This window comes from Cherax quadricarinatus, chromosome 37 (assembly GCF_038502225.1).
Source record: "Cherax quadricarinatus isolate ZL_2023a chromosome 37, ASM3850222v1, whole genome shotgun sequence".
Classification (NCBI taxonomy): domain Eukaryota; kingdom Metazoa; phylum Arthropoda; class Malacostraca; order Decapoda; family Parastacidae; genus Cherax; species Cherax quadricarinatus.
In genome coordinates, this window is record NC_091328.1 from 27,762,330 (window position 1) to 27,785,748 (window position 23,419).

At 40.0% G+C, this 23,419-nt stretch overlaps 2 protein-coding genes across 2 annotated transcripts; both read right to left on the minus strand.

Annotated features, from left to right (window-relative positions):
- Window positions 1–9,004: 9,004 nt before the first annotated feature.
- On the minus strand, window positions 9,005–12,777 carry LOC138853675 (ctenidin-1-like). Its single transcript, XM_070091730.1, has 3 exons — window positions 12,734–12,777; window positions 9,407–9,654; window positions 9,005–9,198 (listed from the first exon to the last, which is right to left on the minus strand). Exons 1-3 carry the CDS (start codon window positions 12,752–12,754, stop codon window positions 9,174–9,176), a joined length of 294 nt encoding a protein of 97 aa, XP_069947831.1. The 5' UTR covers window positions 12,755–12,777; the 3' UTR covers window positions 9,005–9,173.
- An 8,108-nt stretch (window positions 12,778–20,885) lies between these two features.
- LOC128703566 (acanthoscurrin-2-like) lies at window positions 20,886–23,419 on the minus strand. The gene is made up of 3 exons (XM_053798244.2): window positions 22,573–23,419; window positions 21,243–21,484; window positions 20,886–21,071 (listed from the first exon to the last, which is right to left on the minus strand). The coding sequence occupies exons 1-3, from the start codon at window positions 22,591–22,593 to the stop codon at window positions 21,047–21,049; spliced, it is 288 nt and encodes a 95-aa protein (XP_053654219.1). The 5' UTR covers window positions 22,594–23,419; the 3' UTR covers window positions 20,886–21,046.

The following is a 23,419-nucleotide window of genomic DNA, read 5'->3' on the forward strand; positions in this document are numbered from 1 at the left end:
AAAAAAATAGGGTAATGTTATGGTTGTAAGTGATATGATAGTAAGATGGTACACAACCGATATTAATTAATTGTAAATTGGAATATTTGCAACAGGTTTTTAGAAAAGTATAATAGAATCAAATAGGGCAATGATATGGTAAATTACAATTATATAATAAAGTAGAAGAAATAATCAAGAAAGAGATTTTGTAGATATTAAAAACAATAAGACCATGAGGTAGAGTGGTAATTGAATACAAAAGTAGTAAAAGGGTATTATAATTTAAGGAACAAATTTTGTCTGTATATAACTGTTACAGGTGATTCATAACACTATTCGTGGACGGTGAGTGTAAACTGCACTTTATTCTGAGACAGTTAGCCCAGCCTCACTCAGAATTTTGTTTAGTTCGTATTCCGTACAGATGAAGAACCTCTTCCCTTTGGGATGTTTCCTAACTGCGATTTTACCGTCCTTCACAAAGCACTGATGGATTTTTTGCTTGTGGCGTAATTTTCTTAGTCGATAAAGGGGGGTTTGCCTTGTTTTGGCAAGGCAATCATTGACGTATACCTCAGATTTCATAGATGTGGATGTTTTTAACAGGCTTTTTCTTTGCAAGCTGGTGTTGAATTTTAATAGCACTGTTTTTTTTCTCCGCTTGGTAGCAAATCAGTTTGCAATCTTTTACTTCATCACTACTTATGTTTAGGCTAAGGTGGTCCTTAATAAGTTGTACAGTGGTCTCCATACATGTCTCTTGGGTGACTGTAGGTGGGAAATGGTGGCTATTAACTACAACAGCGTCAGATAATTGTTGGTCATTAGAGTCTTGGAAGTTGGTGATGACATCGGCAAGTTGTAGATCCACTCATGATCTTTCTTCTGTGAAGCTGGTGTTAAGCTGGGTGACTTAATCTTTTAGAGTGTTGATGGTGTCCACAAACTGGGTGTGGGTGTTGCTGAGTTGTTCCAGAGTGTCTAGTTTATGTTCAAGAGTTGTGATCTTGCCGAGGTACTGTGTGTTGGCGGTTTTAGTTCCTGCATTTCCTGGGTTAACTTGGTGATTTTCTGGTTCTGTATCATAAGGAGTTTAGCTATTTCTGGGTCAGTAATGTTCTTAACATCAAATCCATAGGAGTTATCTTGGTCTGTGGCGGTGGCCAAATTTGTTGTTGTCTGTCGAGTGCTATGATGATGTAGGTGGGTGATGAGGGTTGTGTCCTGGCTGGCAGTACGAGAAGTTTTCCTTATAGTATGGCTTCTCTCACCTGTGGTGTTATGAGTCCTTGGCTGGTTACTGGATCTTCTTTTGTTGCCCTAACCCTTAGCCATTGACAGTGGCTTCAGTTGAATTATAGACGATGGGTAATGGGTGAGTGTTGTGGAATATGACTTCCATGGCAGCGGGTCAGGTGGTGATAACACGAGTCCTCTTAGTTGGTAATTTTGCGTATTTTGGGGTAATTTCTGCAGTTGATTTATATCATTCTGAGTGTCCACATGTGTTAGTGTCATGTGGGTCTTGATTAGGCCATCACAGGGCTGCTGGGAACCTCAGTTAGAAGTAAAATAGAGGGGCAAGGTTCATACTGCTTGCTGCCGCTGTCACAGAGTAGGTGTTCCCAAGGTGTTTGAGCATGAATGAGAGGGTGGGAGGGTATGTGGGTAACGGAGATGGAACATGTGGAGGTGTAGAAGGGTGTAGGGAGAGTTAGGATCTTCATTCGAAGAGTTGGAATTAAAGGTGGTAGGGGATATGGGAGAAGTACCACTATAAATGTACAATAAATAAGATGTAATTAGTCTTCTTTAATGATTGTAGTCAAAATAAGAGATGAATTATTATTGAATTATTATTGAAATATCCTGTGTAGAGTATTTGTATAATTATTTCCTTGATAGGAATGGGAGACGTCTGTTCAAATTTGAAAATAAAAGAGAATATTAACCTACGATGTCTTGTTGATAATAGTAATGTTACCAAAACAGTGTTAAAACTTGTAAATATCTTGTATTTTTTTTTGTGTGTAAAAAAATCGCGCGTGTGTGTGTGTGCACGCGCGCATGTGTGTGTGTGTTTTGTGTGAAGAAAGTGCAATGCAGTTTGTGCTAGGATGGTGGCTGTAGGCGCGGAGTGTGGTTTGTTTTGGGTTATTGTGTTTTTTTTTTGTGGAAATGGTTGAGGGGATTCTGTGGGTAGTTCTGTTTATTGAAAGGTTTGTGTTTGGTGGCTCTTCAGAGTCTGAGCTTCCCTGCATACCGATGCTTAACCTGTCTCCCCTTCCTGTCACTTACGCTTTTATATCAACTCTCTCAGTTGCCCTCATTCACTACGTATTCTATCACGGTTGAGGCACACCCACTGGTATTTTTGAGAGTTCTTTATCAATGGTTTCTGCTGCATGATCCTCTTTCATTCTAGTTCTGTCATCAGCTTCAATTTGACTGGGCAGTTGTTTTCCCCTTAAATAACCTCAGTTCTCTGAAAATTTGCCACTTGCGACATGTCCTTCTTTGATGATATGTTCAATCTCTTTTTGCCTCCCCCTGTTGTCTTTTATCACATGTTCTTCCTTCAGATGCTTGAAGTCCATGAATAATTTTTGGCTTCTCACTATCTTCCCATATTTTTCCCTCCTAGTCTCTGGATACGGTTTAAGGTATCTCCATTGCTGTATACCTTATTTCCTGGAACATCAGGTGGGCTGGTAGCATTTCTGCAAAGGACTTATCTCCTTCCCTTCTTTCAGTCTCCTCGTTGGCCACTGATGTTTCAGTTCCAAACAACAAGCCCTTTTCTTTCCTCAGTTCCATATCCCACTTCAACACTTTCAGTTCTTCCTCTAGGTTCAGTATCCTAGAGGAAGTGAGAGAAATAAGCTTCAGCTCATTTCTCCCACTTCTTGCTCTCTGCGACAACATCTGCAACTCTCAAGTGTCAACCTCGTTTAGACTTTTTTCCCACTCTGGTTCCATCGTTCTCTTGAGCCTTGTTGCCTATTCTTCGTTCCCAGGTCAATCTTCGTTCACTTTGGTTCATCTTCGTCCTACGTTTTGGAATCCCATTTTTAATTCTTTTTAGGCTATGCTAATTTTCTTGAGCGTGTATTCGCCTATTTGTACTCACCTATTTGTGGTTGCAGGGGTCGATTCATAGCTCCTGGCCCCGCCTCTTCACTGATTGCTACTGGGTCCTCTCTCCCTGCTTCATGAGCTTTATCAAACCTCGTCTTAAAACTATGTATGGTTCCCACCTCCACTACATCGCTTTCTAGGCTGTTCCACTGCCTGACAACTCTATTACCTGGAGTTTACCTGGAGAGAGTTCCGGGGGTCAACGCCCCCGTGGCCCAGTCTGTGACCAGGCCTCCTAGTGGATCAGACCCTGATCAACCAGGCTGTTACTGCTGGCTGCATGCAATCCAACGTACGAGCCACAGCCCGGCTGGTCAGGTACCGACTTCAGGTGCTTGTCCAGTGCCTGCTTGAAGACAGCCAGAGGTCTATTGGTAATCCCCCTTATGTATGCTGGGAGGCAGTAGAACAGTCTCGGGCCCCTGACACTTATTGTATTGTCTCTTAACGTGCTAGTGATACCCCTGCTTTCGTTGTGAGTGATTTTCGTGTGCAAGTTCGGTACTAATCCCTCTAGGATTTTCCAGGTGTATATAATAATGTATCTCTTCCTCCTGCGTTCCAGGGAGTACAGGTTCAGGAACTTCAAGCGCTCCCAGTAATTGAGGTGTTTTATCTCCGTTATGCGCGCCGTGAAGGTTCTCTGTACATTTTCTAGGTCAGCAATTTCACCTGCCTTGAAAGGTGCTGTTAGTGTGCAGCAATATTCCAGCCTAGATAGAACAAGCGACCTGACTCTTCTGACTCTTCAACTTTCAATTGAGACCCCTTGTTTCTGTGTCTCATCTCTGGAACATCCTGTCTTTGTCCACCCACCCTGTCTATTCCATACAGCATTTTATATGTTGTTAACATGTCTTCCCAGACCCTCCTGTCCTACAGTGTCGTCAGGCCAATTTCCTTTAACCTTTCTTCGTAGGACAGTCTCCTTAGCTCTGGGACTAGTCTTGTTGCAAACCTTTGCACTTTCTCTAATTTCTTGATGCGCTTGACCAGGTGTGGACTCCAAACTGGTGCTGCATCTTCCAGTATGGGCCTGACGTAAATAGTGTACAGAGTCTTGAACGATTCCTTACTGAGGTATCGGAATGCTATCCTTAGGTTTGCCAAACGCCCGTATGCTGCATCAGTTATCTGATTGATGTGCGCCTCAGGAGTCGTGCTCGGTGTTATACTCACACCAAGGTTCTTTTCCTTGAGTGAGGTTTGCAGTCTTTGGCCACCTGGACTATACTGTGTCTGCGGTCTTCTTTGCCCTTCCCCGATCTTCATGACTTTGCATTTGGCAGCGATAAATTCAAGGAGCCAGTTGCTGGACCAGGCGTGTAGCCTGTCCAGGTCGCTTTGTAGTCCTGCCTGATCCTCGACCGATTTAATTCTCCTTATTAACTTCACATCATCTGCAAACAAGGACACTTCTGAGTCTATCCCTTTTGTTATGTCATTCACATATACCAAAAACAGCACAGGTCCTAGGACTGACCCTTTTGGAACAGGCGCCCACTCTGACACCTCGTCACGTACCATGACTCTTTGTTGCCTCCCTGTCAGGTATTCTCTGATCCATTGCAGTGCCTTTCCTGTTATGTGTGCCTGATCCTCTAGCTTTTGCAGTAACCTCTTGTGAGGAAGTGTCGAAGGCCTTCTTGCAGTCCAAGAAAATACAGTCTATCCACCCCTCTCTCTCTCGTCTTACTTCTGTCACCTTGTCGTAAAACTCCAGTAGGTTTGTGACACAGGACTTTCCTTCCCTGAAACCGTGCTGGTTGTTGATTATACACATGTTTCTTTCCAGGTGCTCCACCATTCTCCTCCTGATGATGATCTCCATGACTTTGCATACCATACACGTAAGTGATACAGGTCTGTAGTTTAATGCCTCGTTTCTGTCTCCTTTTTTAAAAATTGGGACTACATTTGCCATCTGCCATACCTCAGGGAGTTGTCCAGTTGCAATTGATGTGTTGAAGATCTTTGTTAGTGGCACACACAGCATCTCTCTCCCTCTCTAAGGACCCACGGAGAGATGTTGTCTGGTCCCACTGCCTTTGAGGTATCAAGTTCACATAACAGCTTCTTCACCTCCTCCTCGGTGTGTGTGTGTGATTGTGTGTGTACTCACCTAGTTGTACTCACCTAGTTGAGGTTGCGGGGGTCGAGTCCGAGCTCCTGGCCCCGCCTCTTCACTGATCGCTACTAGGTCACTCTCCCTGAGCCGTGAGCTTTATCATACCTCTGCTTAAAGCTATGTATGGATCCTGCCTCCACTACATCGCTTCCCAAACTATTCCACTTACTGACTACTCTGTGGCTGAAGAAATACTTCCTAACATCCCTGTGATTCATCTGTGTCTTCATCTTCCAACTGTGTCCCCTTGTTACTGTGTCCAATCTCTGGAACATCCTGTCTTTGTCCACCTTGTCAATTCCTCTCAGTATTTTGTATGTCGTTATCATGTCCCCCCTATCTCTCCTGTCCTCCAGTGTCGTCAGGTTGATTTCCCTTAACCTCTCCTCGTAGGACATACCTCTTAGCTCTGGGACTAGTCTTGTTGCGAACCTTTGCACTTTCTCTAGTTTCTTCACGTGCTTGGCTAGGTGTGGGTTCCAAACTGGTGCCGCATACTCCAATTTGGGCCTAACGTACACGGTGTACAGGGTCCTGAACGATTCCTTATTAAGATGTCGGAATGCTGTTCTGAGGTTTGCTAGGCGCCCATATGCTGCAGCAGTTATTTGGTTGATGTGCGCTTCAGGAGATGTGCCTGGTGTTATACTCACCCCAAGATCTTTTTCCTTGAGTGAGGTTTGTAGTCTCTGACCCCCTAGACTGTACTCCGTCTGCGGCCTTCTTTGCCCTTCCCCGATCTTCATGACTTTGCACTTGGTGGGATTGAACTCCAGGAGCCAATTGCTGGACCAGGTCTGCAGCCTGTCCAGATCCCTTTGTAGTTCTGCCTGGTCTTCGATCGAGTGAATTCTTCTCATCAACTTCACGTCATCTGCAAACAGGGACACCTCAGAGTCTATTCCTTCCGTCATGTCGTTCACAAATACCAGAAACAGCACTGGTCCTAGGACTGACCCCTGCGGGACCCCGCTGGTCACAGGTGCCCACTCTGACACCTCGCCACGTACCATGACTCGCTGCTGTCTTCCTGACAAGTATTCCCTGATCCATTGTAGTGCCTTCCCTGTTATCCCTGCTTGGTCCTCCAGTTTTTGCACCAATCTCTTGTGTGGAACTGTGTCAAACGCCTTCTTGCAGTCCAAGAAAATTCAATCCACCCACCCCTCTCTCTCTTGTCTTACTGCTGTCGCCATGTCATAGAACTCCAGTAGGTTTGTGACACAGGATTTCCCGTCCCTGAAACCATGTTGGCTGCTGTTGATGAGATCGTTCCTTTCTAGGTGTTCCACCACTCTTCTCCTGATAATCTTCTCCATGATTTTGCATACTATACATGTCAGTGACACTGGTCTGTAGTTTAATGCTTCATGTCTGTCTCCTTTTTTAAAGATTGGGACTACATTTGCTGTCTTCCATGCCTCAGGCATGTGTGTATGTGTGCATGTGTGTATCCGTGTTAATGTGTGGGTGTGTTTGTGTACTGGCTTGTGTACTCACCTAATTGTACTCACCTAACTGTGGTTGCAGGAGTCGAGACTCAGCTCCTGGCCCCGCCTGTTCACTGATCGCTACTAGATCCTCGCTCTGCTTCCAGAGCTTTGTCATACCTCGTCTTAAAGCTATGTATGGTTCCTGCCTCCACTACATCACTTTCTAGGCTATTCCACTTCCTGACGACTCTATGACTGAAGAAATACTTCCTAACATCCCTCTGACTCGTCTGAGTCTTCAGCTTCCAATTGTGACCCCTTGTTCCTGTGTCCCCTCTCTGGAACAACCTGCCTCTGTCTACCTTATCTATTCCACGCATTATTTTGTATGTCATTATCATGTCTCCCCTGACCCTCCTATCCTCCAATGTCGTCAGTTCGATTTCCTTCAACCTTTCTTCGTAGGACATACCCCTGAGCTCCGGAACTAGCCGTGTTGCAAACCTTTGTACTTTCTCCGATTTCTTGACGTGCTTGACCAGGTGTGGATTCCAAACTGGTGCTGCATACTCCAGTTTGGGCCTGATGTACACAGTGTACAGTGTCTTGAACGATTCCTTACTAAGGTATCGGAACGCTATTCTCAGGTTTGCCAGGCGCCTGTATGCTGCAGCAGCTATCTGGTTGATGTGTACCTCCGGAGACATACTCGGTGTTATGGTCACCTTAAGATCTTTCTCCTTGAGCGAGGTTTGCAGTCCATGGCCACATAGTCTATACTTTGTCTGGTGTCTTCTTTGCCCTTCTCCGATCTTCATGACTTTGCACTTGGCAGGGTTGAATTCAAGAAGCCGGTTGCTGGACCACATGTCCAGCCTGTCCAGGTCTCTTTGAAGTCCTGCCTGATCCTCATCTGATTTAATTCTCCTCATTAACTTCACATCATCTGCGAACAGGGACACCTCTGAGTCTATCCCTTCCATCATGTCATTCACATATACTAGAAATAGCACTGGTCCTAGGACCGACCCCTGTGGGACCCCGCTCGTCACAGGTACCCACTGCTATACCTCATCCCGTGTGTGTGTGTGTGTGTGTGTGAGTAATAGTGTTTTGTGTTAATAGCTGCATCAGTACTTTTACTAGGATATTGTTGAAGCTGTTGTCTAATTACTCTTCTCCCCAGTTCACAAGGAATCTTACAAAAATCACTTACGTGTGTGTGTGAGAAAGAGAGTACACACCTATTTGTACTCACTAGTCGCTACTAGGCCCTCTTTCTCCCTGCTCCAAGAGAGTTATCGTACCTCATCTTAAACCTATGTATGAATCTTCCCTCCACTCATTCACTCTCCAGATTGTTCCACTTCCTGACAACATTAAGAGTGAAGTATTTCCTAACAACCCGCATCTGTTATTATAATATGTAATACAAAAACGCATATATCGGAGATTATATTTTCCAAAATCATAGCTACAATGAAATATTTGTATTTTTAACGCCAATTAAAATGTGTTATACCATTATCATTACATGAGTTGAGATCAAAGGACAAATGCCTTTGGCACCATCGGTAGTAGTACTAGCAACACCTGCACTAGAACCAACAAAATTACCTACTCATTTGTTATGCTGTAGCTCAGTGGTAGCACGTTTGGTTCATATCCATATGTTCCAGGTCAAATCCTGAGAGAGGTGGGACCTATGGCCAAGTTACCTAACACTTGCTATTTCTGTTCACCTATAAGTAAATAGGTATTTAGAAGTTAGGTTGTTGATGTGGGTCGCATCGAGGAGAGGATCGAAGGACTCAAATGAAGATTTCTCACATATCCTGGTTGTCTTGGATTATCCACCCTACGAGATATTGTCTTCTTCTGTTAGCTAGAGTTCTTGAACCCGGAAATGACTTAAACTAGAGGAGACACTAGTAGTACTAGCATTAGTCAAGAATATCATTTCTTGCATTAGCATCAACAGCGCAAGCATTTTCTCGTATCAGCACTAATAGATGCACTAACAGTAGCCTGACTGATTAACAGAACTAATAAAACAAGATTTTGCTCCACTGCTAATCCAAAGGGAATATTGCAGAATAATTTAACACTTAATTATATTGACTGTTTTGTCTTACTTATTAAAAGTGCTGTTATACTACACTTCAATTTCATACTCTACACTTTGATACTCTTTGATGCTAGTGATACAAAAAATATCCAATCTACGGTTCCAGGATTAAATCTAACCTCTTTATTACCTATTTGCTGCATGACCTCAACTGGGTTGGCGCTTCATGATTTCAGAGTGAATAGAAACACTTGATTTTATATGAATATTTATTGATTATGTAATTGACAAGTTAAGGAAGACTAATGTAAATGTTTAAACATTTTCCACGGGTAGTAGTGGCTTCATTGGAAGACGATCGTCGTTGAGGTCGTTCTCATAAAGGTGTCGTTGAGGTGTCCATTCGGTGTTCTCTCCAACCATTCTACCCATGGTAGCCACCATGACCTCTGAAGGTACCATCATGTAAATATTAGCCACTGAACACCCAGGTCATCTACATCATTAATTTAATTATTCCACTATATCATAAACATTAATGTTACGAGTGTGTGTGACTGATCTTATTGAATTAATATAAATCATTAACAAATTAGTCTTTTTTTATGTATATATGATATTTCATTTTTTACTGGACACACTTATTTGTTAACTTACCCACCAAGGCCTCCGAATTTACCACCAAATCCACCGCCAAGTCCACCGCCACCAAATCCACCGCCAAGTCCACCGCCAAGTCCACCGCCACCAAATCCACCACCAAGTCTACCACCACCAAACCCACCAAGTCCACCACCACCAAATCCACCGAATCCACCTCCTCCAAATTTACGGCGATATCCTCCAGATGGATCAGGGTCGGCTATCACCACTCCCACCACAGTCATCACCACTACCAACATCATCTGGAAAGAAAAATAAATTTTGAAATTGTTATTTCACTCTATGCTGCTGACTATGAGAGTATTGAGATTTAGATTTTGCCACTGAATTGGCTAGTTTATTGTGCACCCCATATCCAGCCTATGGACAGTAGCGTAAGAGCATATAGATACACAAAACGCCTAGTGACTAGGCCCCAAAAGGGTTAATAGGATTACATCTGGATTTATATCTACAGTTCACATAGGAAATTTGCTTAATATATTTGGTGTCTTATTTTCCTTAATAGGATTCCTTGACATGTCACATAGGTGTTCAAGATAGTGACCATCGTGCTGGCAACGTACTTTGTGTTTGGTTTAATCATCTGTGTGTCTCCCAAACTGCCAGATGTACTTGTAACGAAGCCTAAGCCTGGCCACTAGAACGTCAGTCAGTCTGTTCACATTGCAAGTTGCTTCATAAACATAGTGGATTATAGATCTACTCAGGTTTCTAATTACATTCCTACAGTATTCATTTCTATTATTTTACTCTTCATATTATTCCTGATGCTAGACACCGTTATACCAAAGTTATATTCTACATTCTCCTTCAGGGTACTTTTCATGGCTAACATATCGACTTTATTATATACGAGTAATCCAGTGTGGAAATAAATGGTATAAAATACCGACACAATGGAAATATAAACACATATGCGGTATAATGTGATCCTTTATTGACAACGTTTCACCCACACAGTGGGCTTTTTCAAGTCACACACAGATCTACCTGGGGTGGAAGGTACGGGAGTATTTATAGTCATGACTATAAATACATGACTATAAATACTCCAGTACCTTCCACCCCAGATAGATCTGTGCGTGACTTGAAAAAGCCCACTGTGTGGGTGAAACGTTGTCAATAAAGGATCACATTATACTGCATATGTGTTTATATTTCCAGTAATCCAGTGTGTGATGGGATCCATAGCAATTGTACATAAAGGCTCTTCTGCTTTTGATTTTTAGTATCTATACCTGGCTTCGCCAATGATCATGTTGCTAGAGTTATGTGAGGCAAGAGCCTTCAGTAATGACATAAAATCAGTAATGATGATAGAATTAAGCTCAAGTGTCATAAGTTAGTTTTAGCGCCATTAGGATCACAAACAATTTAGTTTGCAGTGTTGACGCTCCGTTGTTAATGTATACAACTTGTGATAAATTATTACTACCAGCTAGGCGAGAAATTTCTTCTTGAGTACTGAGTGGTGTATTTTCTGACTGTTTATTAACGTCATCATAGCTATGTAAATTTGCTCTAAAATGTTTTACATTCTTCAGAATAAAGACAGGAATATATACCTGAGCTCTTAGTCAAGTCTTAGCTGTATAGCCCTTGTGGCTTAGCGCTTCTTTTTGATTATAATAATAATAATTAGTCAAGTCTTAACGGTTAAAAATATCCTACCATCTCTTCTGAAAATGAATGCAGAATGCCAATAGGAAAAGTAACTGTGATTCATTATATTCTCAATTAAACTGATTCCTACAAAACTGTCGTGTGAAAATATAATTTTTTTGAACAAAATTTTACAGAAATAATACAGCGCTAATCTCCTAGAAAATATTTTAATAATGATTTCCACCATGGAGAGTCCTGCACTTCCTTATATTATTTTCACATACTAAGTTTTCTATTCAATAACACATATCCTCTCAAGGGAGGATCCTTGACGCAGGTGAAAGGCTCTTGATCTAAGGAATTGGATGTGTGCTCCAGGGAGGATGGAATGACTTCCATCCTCCCCACAGGTTCTGTATAATCCCTACGGGTTTAGCGCTACCCCAAAATAATAATAATAATAATAATAATAATAATAATAATAATAATAATAATAATAATAATAATAATAATAATAATAATAATAATATTAATAATAATAATAACAATAATAATAATAATAATAACAATAATAATAATAATAATAATAATAATAATAATAATAATAATAATAATAATAATAATAATAATAAATAACATTTATACATTAAAATTATCTGAAAGTGAGTTCTACATTAATCTCTATGACATTCCCTGTGTTCGACTAAACCTTTACAAAAATTCAATGTATTTCAAAGGACCTAAAATCTGAAACACCCTACCTGAAAACTCTAGAACTGCAGACACATTCATCACTATCAAAACTACAGTTAGAAAACATCTTATCTCCCTGATACACCCCGACAACTAACTACATGATAACCACCTGGTGGTTCACAATTACACTCACTCACCCACTGACTATAAACCCAGAAATACTAATCTTAATCTTAAAATAATAAATCCTAACTAGTCATAAGTTTGCCTATGATACTCAAATACAGACACCTTGTATTGTGCCAAAACAAAAGCATTCACATTGCTAAACTCACAAATTATGATGTAGTCACTTAGCCTTAATACTATAATCTGTAAGGATTTAATGTTAAGAATTAATCTAAGTCTGCTCGAAATGCCTAGCCATGCTAGGTGTCCTAGTGGCCCCCTCTGTAATTAGTATTTTATAACATGTAAACCACACAATACCTAAAATCTGTAAACCCACATTGTAACCATTATAGAGAATAAACTTGAATTATAAATTTTACACTCCCATTCCTTGGATCAAACAAAATGGCCTCCCATTCCCATGTGTTGTGTGATCTCTATGAGTTCAGTGTTTGTCAATGAATTTATCCTGATTAAATATACTGAAGATTCACGTTCACCATTATAACCTGTAAGAGATAAAAAGCACCACCAGGGCTAATAATATTGCAAGAACTGATACCATCAACAGCACTAACATTGACACCAACACCAGCACTAACACTGACACCAACACCAGCACTGGCACAAACAGATGCACCAGCAATGGCACCAACAACAGCACCAGAAATGACACAAACAATAGCACCTGTACTGGAGGCAAAAGATGCTCTAGCACTGTCACAAACAGCGACACCAGTACTGGCACAAACAGCAGTACTAGTACCAGCAGCACTGGCAACAACAGTAACACTGGCAACAACGGCAGCACCAGCAACAACTCACCGTGAATTAATAACTACTTACCAGCCCTCGCAGAGACATCATGGTGGCTGTTGTTTACTTGTGAGTGAACAAGTGATGCTTGACAATGTCCAGCTCCAGCTTATATATCCAGCTCACTCAAACCACAAAGTTGTTCTTGCCAACTGATGCTATTTTACCATCATAAAAGAAATACCGTTGATATATTTTGTTTAGCTCTTGTATTAAATAAGTGAAGAAAGACCTGTTTTATAAGAGTTATTGATGAATTTTATTGCTGTTTGTATTAATATTAACAGTGTTTGTGTTGCAAATTGTTAGCAGCAGTACAAAACAAACAGGGAAACACTGGTCGTGATTGTGAGAAAAGTAAGGAGGGGAATTTTACAATGATTGCTCAAACACCTTAGGAGTTCCCCAAAACAAAATTCCTTGATCTTCAATAATTTCTCTTCAATATTTTTCTGTCTCTGTCTCTTTCTCTCTCTCTCTCTCTCTCTCTCTCTCTCTCTCTCTCTCTCTCTCTCTCTCTCTCTCTCTCTCTCTCTCTCTCTCTCTCTCTCTCTCTCTCTAGCATGCAGTGGGGTATGCTATTACGAATCTAATCGTTCTTCATAGTGTTCGTTCGTTATAGGGGTATTCTGTTCCAGGCCCCAAATACAACCACTTAACAATAAAAAATATGATATAAAATTGTAAACAAGTACACAAATATTCATATAAATTTTTGAAATAAAGAATATCATTAATGCTTGTAATAAAAACAATAATATATTATTACAATACTTAAAAAAAAATACTGTTGTTTATCCAACCTTAGTGTTATTCAGCATGTAGGACAGGAGGCAGAGGAGGAGTAAATTGCTGAGAAGAGATGGAAAGAGTGGAGTCATCCTTCCCAGATCTCTTTGGTGGCTCCTACAGGCAGTTCCTCTGTAGCATTTTTTTTTTTTTTTTGAACTTTTTAATATTTTCAACTTTACAGGGAAAACGTTTATATAAACATTCGTTGTATGAAACGTTCGTTATAGCATGCTCCCCTGACACATCCCCAAACCAACTCGCCCTGAAGCTGCTAGCAAATTCGCTGACCTCTTGAAGAAAGTCAATGATGCTCCTGCAAACAACGGATTCTGGCATAACTTACTGCTCTTCGGCAATGCTTATGTGGCTGTCCCATCAGGGAGGGACAAGTCACTAGCAACTTCTGTTATTAGGGCAATAAATACATTCCCTAGAGATGACAACCTCGTCCGTCTCCCCCTTAGGGCGACAAACACCCGCCGGGCAAATGCGAGCAACAGAACACCTGTTGCCTCAAAAATCAGAGTCCAGATTAGTAAAAGCCCTGAAAGACAAACACCCACTCTGGGTTCCCAGTACCAACATTGACCTCACTGACATTGCAGCAGGTGAGGAATATTTAACCCTACAGGATGCTCATGTTTATATAGCCACTATGTCATTTCCACAGGGCGCAGCAGGGATTTTTACAGGTTTAAGGCCACAACACTTAAAACAAATACTCAATCCAGCACTTGGTGATGTTTCAGAGAGGATGTTGTCTGAACTCACCAAATTTTCCAATGTGTGCCTAGCTGGCAGTGTCATGAAGGCCATTAGACCCCTCTTTTTTGGCACCTCACTATGTGCCTTCCAGAAAAAGGATGGAGGAATCAGGCCCATTGCAGTGGGCAACACCCTTCGGCGCCTTGTAGCCAAGGTTGCAGTATGAATGGTAAATAAAGAGGCTGCCGCAATGTTGAATCCAACTCAGCTCCCTTCCCTCTATCCCTTCATACAACCGTGTTACAGAGTCACTTCTAAACTATTGTTTGAGGACCTACCATTCAACAGATCATTGAGGATATCAAAGGGTTTCGCGAGGAGCACGAGCCATAGATCCATCGAACAGCACTATCCTTGGTGTTCCTCTTGGGCCCAATGCAATTGATCTGATCCTAGAAAAGAAAATCTCAGACCTCAAGACGATGGAAGGCAGGATGAAAGACACTGACACTGACACACATGATGCCTTCTATCTACTCACCAGGTGACTGTCCGTCCCAAAACTTACCTACTTCCTGAGATGCTCCTCAGCCTTCGGCAGTCCAAAACTCAAGGAATATGACTACTCCTAAACCATGCTAGAGAGTGTACTGAGTCTTTCCCTTGAAGATACACAGTGGTTGCAAGCCTCACAAGCTTTCCTATCCTCTTCCATAGCATCAAACGGGTTAATAAAACAAATTCTTTCGGACAACCTCTTGTGAATTCATTGCATTGTTAAAATCTCTAGTTGGTCGATGTATGCAGGGGATGAGATGAAAAGCTGTAAGCCTCCCGTCTAAAAGCTGGCTGCCTTGGATCAACGTCTAGCGTGAGCTGGGCGCTAAGATGTGGTGAGGATGGTAAAGCACTGCGTACCTTGTTCCAAGGATCGTAGGTTCGAGTCTCCTTCGGCCAGAGATCAGTGTTTGTGTATATTTCACTTGCTCTTGCGAATTTCTTGTATACATACATGCATACATATACATACATATATATATATATATATATATATATATATATATATATATATATATATATATATATATATATATATATATATATATATAAATATATATATATGTATGTATGTATGTCGTGCCGAATAGGCAGAATTTGCGATCTTGGCTTAAATAGCAACGCTCATCTTGCCATATAGGACAAGTGAAAATTTGTGTATGCAATAATTTCGCCAAAATCATTCTGAACCTAACGAAAAAAATATATTTCACTGGGTTTGTTTAGTATTAAATTACTGTAAACAAATCTAAAATATATTTAGTTGGGTTAGGCTAAAATAAATTGCTCTTGTTATAACAAGGTTAGGTAAGTTTTCTAAGATTCTTTTAGGGCAAAATTAAATTTTTTTACATTAACATTAATGAAAAATATATATCTTTAAACGTATAAGAAAAAATTTCAGAAAGGACTTAATTTTTAATGAGTTCTTGCTAATTGACCAGTTTTACATATTCGGCACTATATATATATATATATATATATATATATATATATATATATATATATATATATATATATATATATATATATATATATATATATATATGGAGGTACAACCTCTAGAACTTTACTGGGGACTCTTATCCTCAGAGAAGACAATAAACGTACCTCAGGGAAAACTCAAGGTTCTTCATGGAGCTGTTTGAATATTTTCTTCTCCTACCACCCCCTATATTTTATATTCTATATGAACTTTATTAATAGAGAGAATACAATGACAGAAAACACAAATATGAATACAATGGTACAATATATCAAAGATTATGAATTTCCTCGCAGCTCCTCCGAAGCCGGACATGAGCCCAGTATGCAGCAAGCATTTCCCTTCTGGATGGCCATGCTGAGGCGCTGGAACATGAAAGTGGCTGCCCTTGGGTCCCTGGTGGTGTCGATGAGTCTGGAACCCAATTCTTTAAGGAAACGTGTGCCATTTTTTCCCCATGATCCCAAGGTCTCTGATCCCACTGGGACAAATTGATACTGTTGGCTTATGTCCCTGTACTTGCTGATCTTGTACTCCTCCCAGTGCTCAGCAGCTCCTCCCTGTCGCCTGACACTGTGATGGATATAGGTGTCAGCCAGTGTGGACACACAGGTATAGTCCCATGCTAAAAGCTTGCCATTCTTCCAAGGATAGATGGTGATCCCGTCGAGGCGGTTTGCTTGGGTGAAGGCATTGTTGGCTGCTAGTGATCGGGGATCCCTCTCGGCTGGGCATCCAGCTGTAGCAAGGGTTCTCTTTATGGTGTCAATGACCTCATTGTGTCTTGCATGTCAGCCCTTGGTTTTGGAACAGTTAAGACTATGTACACTATAATGGTCGGCATCCACATCGCCGCAAATACACGTATATTCCGTGTGAACTGGGACAGCAGCTTGGAGAGGGGAAGTCTCCCTGTCTGATGTTGCAGCCCTAAGCATGTTGGCAAGCACCTTTTCAGTGATATGGCCATTCCAGCTTGACTGTTTGTAGGCCAGTGCTGCACTAGGTTTTGGTACTGGAGCAGCAAAAGTCTCCCATTCAGTGATGGCACTGGCGTAGCTAGGGTCCTGTATTCCTGTTGAGTCACTGAGGTTGTTCGAAAGAATTTGTTTTAAGAACTCATTTAATGCAATAGAAGAGGATAGGAAAGCTGGTAGGGAAATCTGGGAGGATTTACGTACTTCCAGCCCCCCAAGCATCGACAGGCAGAGAAGGTCAGACTCAGAAGAACCACCAAACACAAATCCATCAATCCACAAAACCACTCACAGAATCCCCTCAACTCCTGGCTCGAAAAACCAAACACTCTAACCCAAAACACTGCACCCCCAGCCCCCACACCAGCACAAACTGCATAGCAATTTCTTTACACAAAACGCACACACACACAATTATATTCTTTCAGGTTTAAACAGGTCATTCTTGATAAGGCATTGCAAGAATTGTAAAATATTTACATAACATACAAGTTTTAGCATTTATATTTTTTATATAAAAAAATATATGAGTCATTTACATCTCTTAACATTGTTTTGATAATATTAAAACTTGAAACAGGATATCGTAGGTTGATTTTTTTCTCTCAAATTTGAGCAGACATCTCCCACTCATTTCAAAGAAATAATTCTTCAAATACTTATTCTAAATGGGAGATTTCAGTGCGACATTCAAAAAGGATCCAGCACTTATTTTGACTACAAACATGAAACAAGACTAATTACACCTTAGTTATTGTACACTTACCATTTATAATGGTTGTCCTCCCATATCTCTTACCACCTTTCACTCCAACTTCTCTAATGAAGATCCTAACTCTGCCTACAACTTTCCACACCTCCACACGTTCCATCTCCCACATACCCTCTCACCCTCCCACCCTCCCACCCTCCCACCCTCTCACCCTCCCCCCCGCCCACCCTCTCACTCCTGCTCAAACACCTGGGAACAACTACTCTGTGACGTAATGGTTCTTACTTGATTTGAATACATCTCTAGCAATATTTTTTTTGTATAATATATTGAAAAGGTGTATATTACCATGATCATGGAGTGGTAATGGTATACATTAGGTATACATTAGGTATACATTAGGTATACATGGTAAGTATATACATTCTTCAACAAGAATACTGGTAAGTTATACAAGCTTAAATGATAATAAGCATTTTATATAAAGGTACAATTTCTAATCAGTTATACAAATTTGACTTTAACATTGAAAATTAAAAAGAAAAGGTAAATAATACAACTTTCAAGACTGGTAACATTACGAGTTTAAACTCACAATGTTATCATTTCACAAAAATCATGCAATCTCTTATATGTCCAAATTTGTTTCTCCCAGGTAATATTTCAACTTTTTATGCAATATAAATTCTTATAAATTTCTCTCAAAATAGACTTTTCCTCATAAAATACACTTCGTTGTGATAAATGGTTTTGAAACCCGACAAGTTAAAGATTGAGACACTTATGCAACACATGGGAATCCTTAATAAAAATTCCCTTATATTATATAAGTGTCTCAATCTTCATAAACTTCGTTCTTTAGCTAAATATATGGAAAATTTCTAACGATATATACAGGTTACAAAGCGTGGTAATCCTTAACATTCTTCAACAAGAATACTGTGAAGCTAAACAAAGGTATAATTTCTGAATTATGTATACAGGTCAAAGTCATGATAAAATCATACATATGATAAGTAAAAAACTACGAGAGGTAAATAGTTTTGTTAAATAGAGGTATTTATTTACTTTTATACACTTGTTTTCTTCATTAAAGATAAGTCATCTCGAGTCAAACAAGACAAGACAAGAGGTAACAGTTGCATTATGAGGTAATAACACATAGCATAACAACATGAAATTTCTTCTTCCCAAAATCATTTTTTTTTTCAACCAACCATCTAAAACATGGATGGTTTTGTGGTAACTGCTGCGTTTCAACAAAAAATTAAATAACAAACTGCCTATTTACTCTTATTAATAAATCAAACATAATTCACAAAATATTGAATAGCATGACAAACCAAAAACAATGTCTTTCAATTTTCTGGCACATAAAACTATTAATTTTTTTTTTTTGAAAGAGACATTCTTAATGAAGTATTGATATTCTGTCTGGTTATCAAGGAAGTCACAGAAGCGCTCTCCAGTGAGCTCAATATCTGGTTCTTTGATGATGCTACCCTAGCTGGCACTACAGAATCTCTCCTAGAGGACATCAGAAAAATAAAAAACATGGGAGAGAGCCTGGCCCTATCTTTAAACCCCACCAAAAGTAAAATAGATTCTACCAATCGACTGGGTCCACTGCCATTGATCAGATCCTAGAAAAAAAATCTCAGACCTCAGGACGATGGAAGGCAGGATGAAAGACATCGATACACATGATGACATCTACCTACTCACCAGGTGCCTGTCAATCCTAAAACTTACCTACTTCCTGAGATACTCCCCAGCCATCAGCAGTCTGAAACTCAAGGAATATGACTCTCCTTAAGACCATGCTAGAGAGTGTATTGAATCTTTCCCTCGAAGATGGACAGTGGTTGCAAGCCTGGCTGGAAGTGAGGCTTGCATTGTGTGTGTACATGTGTGTATGTGTGTTAATGTGTGTGTGTGTGTGTGTGTTTGTGTATTGGCCTGTTTGTGTTGGTGTGTATGTGTGAGATCGTGCACGAATAAATGCGTATGTGCGTGTGTGTATTTGTTGATGTGTGTATATCTGTGTGGTTGTGTGCATGTGTGTGTTGGTGTGTGTGGGTGTTGGAGTGAGTCCTTTTACTAGAATATTGTTGAATCTGTTATCTATTCACTCATCTGCTTAGTTACATAAGAAATCTTACTAAAAACACCTGTCCACACACCTCATGTTTGTGTGTGAGGATCCACCTATTTGTTCTCACTTGTTTATGGTTGCAGGGGACAATTCACAGCTCCTGGCACCTTCTTCGCTAATCGCTTCTAAATCTGCTCTCTCCCTACTCCTAGAGCCTTATCGTACCTCATCTTAAAGCTATTTATAGATCTTGCCTCCACTATTTCGCTCTCTAGATTGTTCCACTTCCTGAAACCATAAGGCTTAACAACAACTTAGTAACATCTCGCTTCTAATATTATTATATTAGGTAATATAAAAACGCAGATAGCAATATATGTGCGGAATATATTTCCTGATATCATGGCTACAATAAAATATTTGTATATTTAAGGCCAGTTTAAATGTTGGAAACATTATTATACTGTTATCAGAATTTAAGTTGAGATCAAAGGTCAAATACCTTTGGCACCAACATCATTATCATCATCATCATCAGCATCAGCAGCAGCAATACTAGCAATACCTGCATTGGAACCAACAAAATTATCAGCTCAGTTGTTACATTGTAGCTCAGTGGTAGCACGTTCGGTTCATGACGAAATGTTTCAGGTTTGATCTTGAGCGAGGTGGGACAAACAGGCAAGTTACCTAACACTTGCTGCTTCTGCTTCCCTGTAAGTAAATAGATATTTAGAAGTTCAATTGTTGATGTGGGTGGCACCGTGAAGAGGATCTAAGGACCCAAATGGACATTCGTCACATTGCCTGTTTGTCTTGGATTATCCACCCTACGAGGAATTGTCTTCTTCTATAAGCTCGAGTTCTTGACCCAGACCAGACCTTAACCTAGATGAAATACAAGTAGTACTAGCACTAATCATCAAACATCATCTCGTATCAGCACTAATACATGCACTAACAGTAACATGACTAATTAACAGATCTAGTAAGGACAATATTATATGCCTCACTGCAAGTCCGAAAGGAAGGTCGTACAATAATTTAACTCCTGATTATACCGACCATTTTTTGAAACTGCTGTATACTATACTTTTTATACACTTCAATTCGATACGCTACATTTTGATACTCTTTGATGCCAGTGATACAAGAAATAACGATTCTACGATTCCATGAAAAAAATCCCTCAATTACCTGGGTGATGTATGACTTCAACAGGGTTAGCGCTCCTTCATGAGTTTGATAATAATAATAATAATAATAATAATAATAATAATAATAATAATAATAATAATAATAATAATAATAATACTGATTTCAAAGAGTAAAGAAAAACACTTGTTTTTATATGGATATTTATTCATTGTGTAATAGGCTTGTTATGGAAGACTAATGTAAATGTTTAAACATTGTCCACGGGTAGTAGTGGCTTCAGTGGAAGACGGTCGTCGTTGAGGTCGTTCTCAAGAAGATGTCGTTGAAGTGTTCATTCGGTTCTCCCTCCAGTCTCTCCTTTCTACCCATGGTAGCCACCACGACCTCTGAAGTTACCATCATGTAAACATTAATCACTGAGCACCCAGGCCATCTACCATAAACGGTAAAGGTATCACTGGTCTTATTTAATTAATATATATCATTAATAATTTAATCTCTTTTCATGTATATATGATGTTTCAATGATAACTGGACACAATCATGCCTTAACTTACCCACCGAATTTACCACCAAATTCACCGCCACCAAATCCGCCGCTACCGAATCCACCGCCAAGTCCTCCGCCAAATCCACCGCCAAGTCCACCACCACCAAATCCACCAAGTCCACCACCACCAAATCCACCAAGTCCACCACCACCAAATCCACCTCCTCCAAATTTACGGCGATATCCTGCAGAGGGATCAGGGTAGGCTATCACCACTCCCACCACAGTCAACACCACTACCAACATCATCTGGGAAGAAAAATAAAATCTAGAATTGTTATTGCCACTCTAACTGCTGACTATGAGAGTACTAAGTGGTGTATTTTCTGATTATTAACGTCTTCATGTCTATGTAAATTTGTACTCGAATACTACCTATTCTTCATATAAAAGGCAGGAATATGTACTTGCGTTCTTAGTCTAGTCTTAACGGTTAAAAATATCCTACCATGTCTTCTGAAAATGAATGAAGAATGGCAATAGAATAAGAAACTGTGATTCATTATATTCTCAATTAATCTTATTTCTACAACATTGTCATGTGAAAATACAATCTTTTCGAACAAAATTTCACAAAATTATCAAACTCTAATCATCTAGAAAATCTTTTAATAATGATTTCCAACATGGAGAGTCCAACACTTCTCTACATTTATCACATGCAAAGTATTTTATTCAGTAACACATATACATTAAAAAGACATGAAAGTGAGTTCTGTATTAATCTGATGCCTTATAAATTTTACCACGTTCGTGATCAGCTGTATATTAAGAACAATGCTCTTCAAAGTGAATCTGCAAGAATGTTTTGACGCCGGTGAAGGCTCATGATTCAAGAAATATGATCTACACTCTCTTTCCTTGTATCAAACATAATGGCGTTCCTTTCCCATTTGCTGTTTGATCTCTACGAGTTTAGTGTTTGTTCATGAATTTATGTATGTAAATTGTTTAAATTATGCTGGAGACTCACGTTCACCATTATAACCTGTAAGAGGATAAAAAGCACCACCAGTGCTAATAATAATACCAGAACTGATACCACCAACAGCACTAACATTGGCACCAACAGCAGCACCAGAACTGGCACAAACCGATGCACCAGCAGTGGCACCGACAACAGGACCAGAAGTACACTAGCAGTAGCACCTATACTGGCGCCAACAGATGCTCTAGCAATGGCACAATCAGCAACTTTAGTACTGGCACAAACAGTAGCACCAGTACTGGCACAAACAGTAGCACCAGTACTGGCACAAACAGCAGTACTAGTACCAGCAGCACTGGCAACAACAGCAGCACCAGCAACAACTCACCGTGAATTCATAACTACTTACCAGCCCTCGCAGAGACATCATGGTAGCTGTTGTTTACTTGTGAGTGAACAAGTGATGCTTAACAATGTCCAGCTCCAGCTTATATATCCAGCTCACTCAAACCACAACGTTGTTCTTGCCAACTGATGCTATTTTACCATCATCAAAGAAATACCGCGGATACATTTTGTTCTTTAGCTCTTATATTAAATAAGGAAAGAGACCTGTTTTTTAGGAGCTATTAATGGATTTTTTAAGTATCTGAATTATTAAACACAGTCTTTGTATTAGGCATTACCAGCAGTACAGGACATACAGGGAAACACTGGTCGTGATTGCCAGAGAAGTATGGAGGGGAATTTTACAATGATTGCTCAAACACCTTAGGAGTTTCCTACCATAAAATTTCTTGATCTTCTCTTATTTTCTCCTTAATATTCTTCTCTGTCTCTGTTTGTCTCCCTTTCTCTCTCTTCCTCCATCTTTCCCACTGTAATATAGGCCTTAGACAAGGATGTGTGATGTTACTGTGGTTGTTGTTCAATATATTTATAGATGGGGTTGTAAGAAAAGTAAATGCGGGGGTCTGGACAAGAGGTGTGGCGTTAAAGATAAGGAATCAAACACAAAGTGTGAGTTGTCACAGTTGCTTTTTACCTGATGACACGGTGCTTTTGGGAGATTCTGAAGAGAAACTGCAGAGGTTGGTGGATGAATTTGGTAGGGTTTATAAAAGAAGAAAATTAAAAGCGAATATTGGAAAAAGTAAGGTTATGAGGATAACAAAAAGATTAGGTGACGAAAGATTGGATATCAGATTGGAGGGAGAGAGTATGGAGGAGGAGAATGTATTCAGATATTTGGGAGT